This window comes from Nicotiana attenuata, unplaced genomic scaffold (assembly GCF_001879085.1).
Source record: "Nicotiana attenuata strain UT unplaced genomic scaffold, NIATTr2, whole genome shotgun sequence".
Taxonomy (NCBI): domain Eukaryota; kingdom Viridiplantae; phylum Streptophyta; class Magnoliopsida; order Solanales; family Solanaceae; genus Nicotiana; species Nicotiana attenuata.
The window spans coordinates 182,517-194,116 of record NW_017671576.1 but is presented as its reverse complement, the minus strand read 5'-3'; the positions used below and the strand labels follow the sequence as shown (position 1 = coordinate 194,116).

At 48.0% G+C, this 11,600-nt stretch overlaps 1 protein-coding gene across 1 annotated transcript in view; it reads right to left on the bottom strand.

The window, feature by feature from the left end:
- Window positions 1-1,254: 1,254 nt before the first annotated feature.
- The window catches only part of LOC109209076 (protein argonaute 2-like), a 24,465-nt gene continuing 14,119 nt past the window's right edge, over window positions 1,255-11,600 (bottom strand). The window contains exons 4-5 of the mRNA XM_019372251.1: window positions 1,661-1,787; window positions 1,255-1,472 (exon numbers count right to left, since the gene is read on the bottom strand). Coding sequence (XP_019227796.1) covers window positions 1,255-1,472; window positions 1,661-1,787 — 345 coding nt within the window. The remainder of the gene's footprint in view (window positions 1,473-1,660; window positions 1,788-11,600) is intronic.

The following is an 11,600-nucleotide window of genomic DNA, read 5'->3' as shown; positions in this document are numbered from 1 at the left end:
TCATAATACACTACACGGGGCAAGTCATGCCCGAGAACTGGCGAGCAAAGTGTAAAAGCTCAAAACGACCGGTCGGGTCGTTACAACAATATCTTCACCCTTGGGGTCTTTTCCGCTCTCGGATTCACTCATGCTCCCGGAATCATCATCATCAAAAGAGACCAATGCTTTGGCTTCGGCTTCAAACTCTTTTGTACTTTGATCTCAGTAGTGAGATCGAAGCCACGAGCGTGGATATGCTCAAGAGTCTCTCTTCGAGACATTGGCATGCTCGGTAACCCACTATGCTCGCGTTTGAGCAGTATTGGCAACTACCTTTTCTCGAGCTTGAGCGGCTTCGGCATTAGTCCGATAGACGGCCACGATTGCCTCGGCATCGGCCTTAGCCGTCTCAGCCTTAGATTTTGCCACTGTAAGTTATGTGACCAACCAAGCCTGGAGCTCCTCAATCTTCTCGGCTTGCCAAGTTTTTCTCTTTCACACTATGAATTTGACTTTCAGCCGAAGACAACTTAGCTCGAGCAGCCTCTTTCTCTGAGGCAAGGCGGTCCATATTTTTCTTCCACGCTATGGTTTCCGCCTTCACCGCATCTACTTCTCCAGAGCTGCTCGATCATCTCGTGCAGTTTAGTTTGCTCTGTTCTTTTTGAGTCACGGCCAGCTCAGCTCGGAGACCCTTGATTTCTTCTTCTTTATGCTCACCAAGAAGCTTGAGGGTATTTCTCTCCTCAATAAGACCTTGAATTTCGACCTCTTATCGGCTCAGTTTTCCTCGAGACCTAAAGAAAGCTTCATGATGAACCACCGAGGCCTACACACAAAAAAAAATTAGGCAAGAAGAAAAAAAACACAAGTATGATATCGGCAAGGGGAGTTAAGGATTACCCGATCCAAGGCCTATTGTGCCTCACTGAAAAGACACGGTACTCCTATCTCGTCCATCAGAGCTTGATCTTCCTCCGTGACCAGACTCCGAAGGTAACTATCCACCCCTACGGGGGTGGCAAAAACTCCTGCATCCTCCGGGATCGAGATGATGATTGTTCGGTTACACTCGGGATTTTTACTAGGAGCCGGAAACTGGCTGGTCAATCGGAAACTCGTGGAAGATTCATCCAAGCTCTTCCTCGGTATCTCTAAGTCACTCAAGCCAGCAGCGTCACTGACCCCAGCGAAACAACCACGAAAAGGGTCCTCCCCTCCGTGGGCACCTTCTACGTGAGGAGTCTTCATGGCCCGAGCCTCCCGAACTTTCTATTCGGAGAATGAAGGAAGAGAAGGGGAGTCTCTGATTTCTATTGCCCTAAGTGGGTCACTTGGGGAGTTCTCCCCATTTCGAGGAGCCTCGGGATCGGCCTCCGCAGCCATTTTCGATGCCTTCTCACCCCGAAGTGAGGTACCTTTGGCTCCATATGGCTCAGGGACTCCAACTAAATTCCCCTCTTGGACCCCGTCAGATCGAGGCAGAATATCTGCAGTTTCAACTAATTTGGTGGCCTTTTGACCCTCGGTATTAGCTTGTGCTCGAGCCACAAACCGGAATCGTCCTCCTTTTCTTCTTCTTCTTCTTCTTCTTCTTCTTCTTCTTCTTCTTCGTCTTCCTCTCTTAGAAGTTGAACTAACTCCATGGACATGGAAATCACATTCTTCTTGGACTTACACGCCGCTTTATTCATAGGCTCAGGCCCCTTGGAGGATGAGGCCATTTTCCACTTTCTCTCCTTTGCCGGCTTCGAGACAGGGAGTGGTTTTTCTTGTTCACCAGTCGGGGGCCTCATCATCACCTCCTTCCCAATACTTACAAAAGAAGATAGACAAACAAGCTCGGAATAATACTTGAACAGTGATCACATCATGAAGTTGTGGAGAGGAACTTACCATGGCTATTGGCCTCCCATTAGCCCTTCGATAAGTCATGCCAAGAATGCTTGGCGTGCGTTGACCGTGTTACCAGGCTCCGAACCTAGTCCTCAAGACAAGGGATCTCTCCCGGCATCCAGGAAACGGCTGCACTGTCACGACCCAATTCCCACCCGGTCGTGATGACGCCTCTCGTGAAGACAAGACCAGCCAACAGAACAATCAACACTGCTTTTAACAATTTCTTAGCATAAACAGGTTTAAACCACAGATACTGATTAATCATAAGTGCGGAAATAAACGTAACGTAACGGGGAAAAACCATCCCAAACTCAGCCCGATGATCGGGGTGTCACAAGTCACGAGCTACTACAGAGTTGATGAAAATACTACAAGTCTGGAAACATAGTCTGAAAATGAATAAAATATGCAAAAGATAAGGGAGAAACGGGGCTGTGGACGTCGACAACTACCTCGTCTCTCCTAGTCCGCCTGGTCTGGAAGGAAATAAGCGCTCAGGTACGAACTCATCTGTGCCTGTCTCTGCACACATGGTGCAGGAAGTAATGTGAGTACTCCGACCCAGTGAGTAATAAAAATAAATAACGACTGAGAACATAAAATCCCACAAGGGCACAAATAATGCTATCTCAAGCAGCAACATGAGATAAACAGCAGAAACCAGTGAAATATAGTAAGAAAATCTTTTTGGAAACAGTTAAAAATCAATCATACTCAACCAGTAAGTCAGCCATTGTTACCTGACCGGTCAGCCATTGTTACTTGACCAAACGCGTATTACAGTGCCATTGTTACCACTGGTCAGTCATTGTTACCTGACTGGTCAGTCATTGTTACCTGACCAAATGCGTATAACAGTGTCATTGTTACCACTGTTCAATATTTAATCACACTAGATGGGTACCCGCGCTCACTGTAGGTGTGAAGACTCCGGAGGGGCTCCTACAACCCAAGCGCCATCAACAAGGCCTGAAAGCCTGCTCATAATGCACTCGAGGCCTGAAAGCCTCCTCACCTCACTTATCATGCCCTCACATAAGGCCCTTGGCCTCAATCAGTCCAAAAATAGTCAAAGCCCCTCGGGCATCAGTAAACAATAATACCCAGCTCAACAATAGTTCAAATATCAGTTAAAACTCCAAGTTTGAGTAAAAATATAGCTGAGTTCATGAAACAATGTAAATAACATGGACTGAGTTCAAATAGTATTTCAAATAGTGAGGGAAAACAGTGATTACAGCTCACAAAGAGTTCAACGGTCGGCAACAAGCCCAAGTATGGCAATGAGCCCAAAACATAGTGAAAACAACAAGTCATAGCTGACACGCAGTAAAATATTATCCGGGATGGACCAAGTCACAGCCCCCATTAGTAAATGACCCCGCGCTCGTCATTGAACACGTGTCTCATCTCAACACAGCACCAAGTTGTGCAAATCCGGGGTCTCAAGCCCTCAGAACATCATTTAAAATTATTACTCACCTCTAGCCGGCCCAAGTCTAGCTCGCTATGCCTTTTCCCCTCAAATCGACCTCCTCGCGCATCGAATCTGATCAAAACCACAAGGAATACATCACAATAGGCTAATGGATCTAACCCAATTGAAAAGGCTCGAAAAATATCAAAAATCACGAGGTTGGCAAAATCCGAGCCCCGGGCCCACTTCTCGAAAAATTACGAAATACACATCATCGGATTCCTCGTCTCGCCACGAGTCCATACATATCAATTTTACCAAAATTGGAGTCCATTTGACCCTCCAAATTCCGTTTCAAAATTACAAATTCTCAAGCCCTAGCTTTACCCCATTTTTGATGAATTTCAACCAATTTCCATGTTAAATTTAGCATAATTTCATGTATTTGGGTCAAGGGACTTACCTCCAATCACACCTAGTCGAAATCCTCCTTCAAATCCGTCCAATAGCTCTCAAGCTCGTGTAAAAAATGGTGGAAATAACTTAACCCTCGCGGATGAAAATGATATTATAAAACCCCTTCTGCCTACAGCGATTTTCGCTTATGTGGTCCCGCTTCCGCATATGCGGGACAGCTTCTGCTGCCATTTCCCCGCTTATGCGGTTTTCTCACTTAACTTACCACTTCCGCCTTTGCGACATATTCTCCGCTTCTGCGGATTACCTAAGACCGCTTCTGCGGTTATTCACTCGCACCTGCGGACCCGCTGATGCGAAAAGGGGTCCGCTTATGCGGAACTCATCAATTTAACACAAGATTGCTTTTGCACTTTTCCACCCGCTTCTGCGGAACCGCTTCTGTGGTCCATTTCCGCAGAAGCGGAAATACCAGATGACAGAAATCTCAGACCTGAAGCAACTTCCAAAAACTCTCGTTTAACCACTCGAATTCACCCCGAGGCCCCCGGGACCTCAACCAAAAACACCAACACATCCTAACACCTCATTCAAACTTGTTCCAATCCTCAAAACACATCTAACAACGCTAAAACCATGAAATCACATCGGATTCAAGCCTAAGTTTCTTAAAAACTTCCGAATTACGCATTCGATCAAAAACCCAACCAAAACATCTTCGAATGACCTGAAATTTTGCACACACTTCCAAAATCACCTAACGGAACTACTGCAACTCTCGGAATTCCATTCAGACCCCCGGATCAAAATCTCACCCACCAATCGGAATTCGCCAAGATACTAACTTCGCCAATTCAAGCCTAATTCCGCACCGGACCTCGAAAATCACTTCCGATCACGCTCTTAAGTCACAAATCATCCCCCGAAGCTAACCGAATCACCGAAAATCACATCCGAGCCCTCTAACTCAATAGTCAACTTCCGATTGACTTTTCCAAAACAAGCTTTCCTGAAAGAGACTAAGTGTCTCATTTCCATCTAAAACCAATCCAATTCAACTCGATCACCTCAAATACCGATAATGAAGCATAGAGAAACATAATATGGGGAAAACGGGGCGGTAATTCACGTGATGACGGGCCGGGTCGTCACATCCTCCCCAACTAAAACAAACGCTCGTCCTCGAGTGGGTCAAGAAACATACCTGGAGTCTCAAACAAGTGAGGATATCTGCTCCGCGTCTCCTGCTCGGTCTCCCAAGTAGCCTCCTCCACGGGCCGACCTCTCCACTACACCTTCACTGAAGCTATATTCTTTGACCTCAACTTTCGAACCTAAGGACCCAAAATAGCCACTGGCTCCACATCATATGTCAAATGATCGTCCAACTGAACTGTGCTGAAGTCCAAAACATGGGACGGGTCCCCAACATACTTCCGGAGCATAGACACATGGAATACCGGATGAACCCCCGACAAGCTGGGTGGCAAAGCAAGCATATAGGCCACCTCCCCAATCCTCCTAAGTATCTCAAAAGGCCCAATGAACCGCGGAATCAACTTCCCTTCTTTCCAAATCTCATAACGCCCTTCATAGGCGAAACCTTCAACAAGACTTTCTCGCCCACCATATAAGATACATCTCGAACCTTCCGGTCCGCATAACTCTTCTAACGCGACTGAGCTGTACGAAGTCTCTCCTGGATCACCTTCACTTTCTCTAAGGAATCCTGCACCAACTCTGTCCCCAATAGTCTAGCCTCGCCGGGCTCAAACCAACCAACCGGAGATCTGCACCGTCTCCCATATAAGGCCTCATACGGCGCCATCTGAATACTGGACTGATAGCTGTTGTTGTAAGCAAACTCTGCGAGTGGCAAGAACTCAGCCCACGAACCTCCAAAATCAATAACACAGGCACGCAACATGTCCTCCAATATCTGAATGGTACGCTCGGACCGCCCGTCCGTCTGAGGATGAAATGCGGTGCTCAACTCTACCTGTGTACCCAACTCTCGCTGAAAAGTCCTCCAAAACTGGGAAGTAAACTGAGTACCCCTATCTGAGATGATAGAAACTGGGACCCCATGCAACCGAACAATCTCCCGGATGAAAATCTCTGCTAACCGCTCCGAAGAATAGGTAGTACACACCGGAATGAAGTGCGCGGACTTGGTCAGCCGATCCACAATCACCCAAATCGAATCATACTTCCTCGAGGTCCGAGGGAGACCGCTCACAAAATCCATATTACTCCTCTCCCACTTCCACTCTGGAATATCCATCCGCTGAAGTACACCACCCAGTCTCTGATGCTCATACTTGACCTGCTGACAGTTGAGACATCGAGCTACATAACCCACAATATCCTTCTTCATCCTTCTCCACCAATAGTGCTGTCTCAAGTCCTGGTACATCTTCGCGGCACCCGGATGGATGGAATACCGCAAACTGTGGGCCTCCTCTAATATCAACTCCCGCAGCCCATCTACATTGGGCACACAAATCCGGCCCTGCATCCTCAACACAACAGCATCATCAATAGTCAAATCCCTGGCATCATCGTGCTGAACCCTGTCCTTAAGGACACGCAAATTGGATCATCATACTGGCGCTCTCTGATGCAGTCATACAAGGAAGACCGAGAAACTACACAAGCCAAAACCCGACTGGGCTCTGAAATGTCTAACCTCACCATCCGATTGGCCAAAGCCTGGACATCAACTGCAAAGGGACTCTCCCCAACTGGAATGTACGCCAAGCTACCCATACTGACCGCCTTCCGGCTCAAAGTATCGGCCACCACATTGGCCTTCCCCGGGTGGTACAAAATAGTAATATCATAGTCCTTGAGTAACTCCAACCACCTCCGCTGTCTCAAATTAAGATCCTTTTGCTTGAACAGCTGCTGAAGGCTGCGATAATCGGTGAATACCTCACAGGATACTCCATACAGATAGTGCCTCCAAATCTTCAAAGCATGAACTATAGCAGCCAACTCCAAATCATGTACAGGGTAGTTCTTCTCGTGAGGCTTCAACTGACGAAAAGCATATGCAATAACTCTACCCTCCTGCATCAACACAAATCCGATCCCAACTCTCGAAGCATCACAATATACAGTGTAAGAACCCGAAGCTGATGAAACACCAACACTGGAGCCGTGGTCAAAGCTGTCTTGAGCTTCTGAAAGCTCTCCTTGCACTCATTAGACCACACAAATGGTGCACTCTTCTGAGTCAACTTGGTCAAGGGTGAAGCAATAGATGAAAAACCCTGGACGAACCGGCGATAATAACCCGCCAAACTGAGGAAACTCCGAATCTCCGTGGTTGAGGACGGTCTAGGCCAACTCTGAACCGCCTCTATCTTCTTAGGATCTACCTGAATACCATCGCTGGACACCACGTGCCCCAGAAAAGCCACAGAACCAAGCCAGAACTCACATTTGGAGAATTTTGCATAAAGCTTCTCCTCCCTCAATCTTTGTAGTACCACTCTCAAATGCTGGGCGTGCTCCTCCTGGCTACGCGAGTACACAAGGATATCATTAATAAAAACAATAACAAAAGAATCCAGATACGGCCGAAATACGCTGTTCATCAAATGCATGAACGCAGCCGGGGCATTAGTCAGCCCAAAAGACATAACCAGAAACTCGTAGTGCCCATATCTAGTCCTGAAAGCAGTCTTCATAATATCCGAATCCTTGATCTTCAGCTGGTGATAGCCTGATCGGAGATCGATCTTAGAGAATACCCTTGCCCCCTGGAGCTGGTCAAACAAATCATCAATACGAGGTAATGGATACTTGTTCTTCACTGTCACCTTGTTCAACTGCCTATAATCAATGCACATTCTCATTGTGCCATCTTTCTTCTTCACAAATAGAACCGGTGCACCCCACGGTGACACACTAGGACGAATAAACCCCTTATCTAGGAGTTCCTGAAGCTGATCCTTTAATTCATTCAACTCTGCTGGTGCCATGCGATAGGGAGGAATAGAAATGGGCTGAGTGCCCGGCACCAGATCAATACCAAAATCAATGTCCCTGTCTGGTGGCATGCCCGGCAGGTCTGTTGGGAACACATCAGGGAAGTCCCTCACAACGGGAACAGAATCGAGACTAGGAGTCTCAGCTCCAACATCTCTCACAAAAGCCAAATACAATAGACAACCTTTCCTAACCATCCGCTGGGCCTTTAGGAAAGAGATCACCCTGCTAGGAACATAGTCAGTCATACCACGCCACTCAATCCTCGGAACACCCGGTATAGCCAACGTAACTGCCTTAGCATGACAGTCTAGAATAGCATGGCACGGAGATAACCAGTCCATGCCCAGAATAACGTCGAAATCAACCATGCTCAACAGCAACAGATCAACTCGGGTCTCCAGACCCCCAATAGTCACCAGACAAGACTGATACACATGGTCTACAATAATAGTATCACCCACCGGGGTAGATACGTGAACAGGTAAAGCAAGACACCCGCGGGTCGTACCTAGATGATGGGAAAAATATGAAGACACATAAGAGTAGGTAGAACCGGGATCAAATAAGACAGAGGCATCCCTGTGGCACACTGAGATAATACCTGTGATAACAGCATCTGATGCAATAGCGTCTCTCCTGTCTGGGACAGCATAGAATCGTGCCTGTCCTCTGGGCGACCCCTAGCTGCCTGACTCTCACCCCTAGCTGACGGGGCGGGTGCCGAAGAAGATGGGCCAGAAGACGAGGGCTGACCCCTCTGCTGAAACTGACTACCACGGCGCCGAGGACATTGCCTCCACATGTGCCCAACCTCCCCGCACTCATAACAGCTCCCGGGTGCTGGGGAATGGGACTGAAGGGAACCCCGTGCATCAGAGTGACTGGCTGACGCACTCGGTCTGGAGGAACCCTGAACAGATGGAGCTCGTAATAAACCCTGAGCTGGAAGAGCGCCGAGGGATGGCTGACTCTGCTGATACCCTTGATGACCTCGGCCGAACGATGACCCACGATACTCAGAGCAAGCTGACTGAGGAGGCCTAAATGAACGACCTCTGCCCGGCTGGAACTGACCCCTAGACGGAGCACCACTGAAGCTACCAGAACCTTGAGGCCTCTTGGTCTCCCTCTCCTCTCTGTCCTGACGGCGAGCCATCTCAATATCACGAGCAATATCAACTGCGTCCTCAAAGGAAAGACCCAGAACTCTCTCTCGAGTCATCAGAACACGAAGGTGATAGTTAAGTCCATCTACAAACCTCTTGATCCTCTCTCTGTCGGTCGAAACTATCCACGAGGCATGACGGGCCAACTCAGAAAATCTCACCTCATATTGGGTCACAGTCATGTCTCCCTGTCGAAGCTACTCGAACTGCCTACGCAACTCCTCTATCTGAGACTGTGGTACCCACTTCTCCAAAAAGATAGTGGAGAACTCCTGCCATGGCAAAGGCGCTGCACCTGCCGGCCTACGCCGCTCATACGACTCCCACCATGAGAAGGCAACCCCAGTGAACTGAAATGCGGTGAATGCTACCCCGCTGGTCTCCAAAATCCCTGTTGTCCGAAGCATACGCTGACAGTTGTCCAGAAATCCCTGGGCATCCTCGCCCTGAGCACCACTGAAAAATAGAGGCTGGAGCCTACTGAACCTCTCAAGACGACGTTGCTCGTCGTCTGGCATGACTGGAACTACAAAGTCCTGAGCTGGTGCAACCGGCTGAGCTGGAGCTGCTCCCGGTGTCTGTAAACCCTGCATAACCTGCTCCGGTGTGCGAGCAGCGGGGGTCTGACTGCCTCCCCCGGCCTAAGAAGTAGCCGCTGTAGCAGTGGCTGAAACTACCTGGGCTAGGCCAGTGCAAACTGATAGTATCTGAGCCAAGGTCTCCTGGAGACCCGGGATCACAATGGGCACTGCCGGTGCCTGAACAGGTGCTGCTGGAATGTCTGCAGCTGGGGCCTGATCCTGAGCCGGGGCAACTGGTGGGGCAATGGGTGCTTCCCTCGCGGCCTTGCCCCTACCGGGACCACGACTGTGCCCGCGGCCTCTAGTACCCTCAGTAGGTGGTACCGATGGGCGTCCGTCTCGTCCTGTAGCGCGGGTCCTCGCCATCTGTGAGAGGATAGAACACAGAAGTTTAGTTCCCGGATCAACAAAATTGCACGACAAAAATTTCAAGAATGTTAAGTTTTCCTAAGGGTTCTGCAGCCTCTCGAGGATAAGTATAGACGTCTCCGTACCAATCTGCGAGACTCTACTAAACCTGCTCATGACTCGTGAGACCTAGTAACCTAGGCTCTGATACCAACTTGTCACGACCCAATTCCCACCCGGTCGTGATGGCGCCTCTCGTGAAGACAAGACCAGCCAACAGAACAATCAACACTGCTTTTAACAATTTCTTAGCATAAACAGGTTTAAACCATAGATACTGATTAATCATAAGTGCGGAAATAAACATAACATAACGGGGAAAAACCATCCCAAACTCAGCCCGATGATCGGGGTGTCACAAGTCACGAGCTACTACAGAGTTGTGACGACCCGACCCGTCGTCACGTGAGTTATCGCCCCGTTTTCCCCATTTTCGGTTTCCTTATGTGTTATTATACGAGTCTTGTGTGAACGAGTTGATTTGGATTGATTCTGGATAGAAATGAGACACTTAGTCTCATCAAGGAAGGTTTGTTTTGAAAAAGTCAACCAGATGTTGACTATTGAGTTAGAGGGCTCGGATGTGATTTCCGGTAATTCGATTAGCTTCGGGGGATGATTTGAGACTTAGGAGTGTGACCGGAATTGATTTTGGAGGTCCGGTGTAGAATTAGGCTTGAATTGGCAAAGTTAGTGTTTTGGCGAATTCCGGTTGATAGGTGAGATTTTGATCCGAGGGTCGGAATGGAATTCCGAGAGTTGCGGTAGCTTCGTTAGGTGATTTGGGATGTGTGTGCAAAGTTTCAAATGATTCAGAGGTGGTTTGGTTGGGTTTTTGATCGAATGCGAGTTTCGGAAGAATTTTGGGAGAACTTAGGCTTGGATTTGATGTAATTTGATGGTTTTAGTGTTAATCGTAGTGTTTTGATGATTGAAACAAGTTTGGGTGATGTTTTAAGATATGTTGGTGTTTTTGGTTGAGGTCCCAGGGGCTTCGAGGTGAGTTCGGATGGTTAAACGGAGAGTTTTGGAATTTTTCATATTGCTGAGCCTGCTGCAACTGGTATTTTCTCTTCTGTGAATCTTGGACCGCAGAAGCGGACACGCTTGTGCGAAGGATTGACCGCAGAAGCGGTGAGGAGGCCTGGGCGCCGATTCCGCAGAAGCGATTATCTAACCGCAGAAGTGGTATCGCTTATGCATTTGTGTAACCGCAGAAGCGGTTGAGCTCGAGTTTGGAATTTCCGCAGAAGCGGAAGAAAAGTCGCGGAAGCGGTCCCGCATAAGCGGGAAAGGGACCGCAAAAGCGAAAAGAGCAGGCCAGATTTATATTATTTCCTCCGCGAACTAGGTCTTATTTTCACCATTGTTGAGCAACCTTGGGAGCTTTTTGACGAGGATTAAGGAGGGTTTCGACGGAAATTGATTGGAGGTGAGTCTCGTGACCTAGAATCAACATTTTTTCGAAGAATCAACACCTAAATTCATGGAAATTTGATTAAAAATGGAAGAACTAGGGCTTGACTTTTGAAATGGAAATTTGGAGTTTGAGGGAGCATTGGAGCTCGGATTTTGGTAAATTTGATATGTATGGACTCGTGGCGAGGTAAGGAATCCATTGATGTTAATTTTATAATTTTTCGAGAAGTGGGCCCGGGGCTCTGGTTTTGCTAGTTTCGAGATTTTTGCTATATTTTGATTGTTTTCGTATTAGGTTAGTTGTTCCCGTTT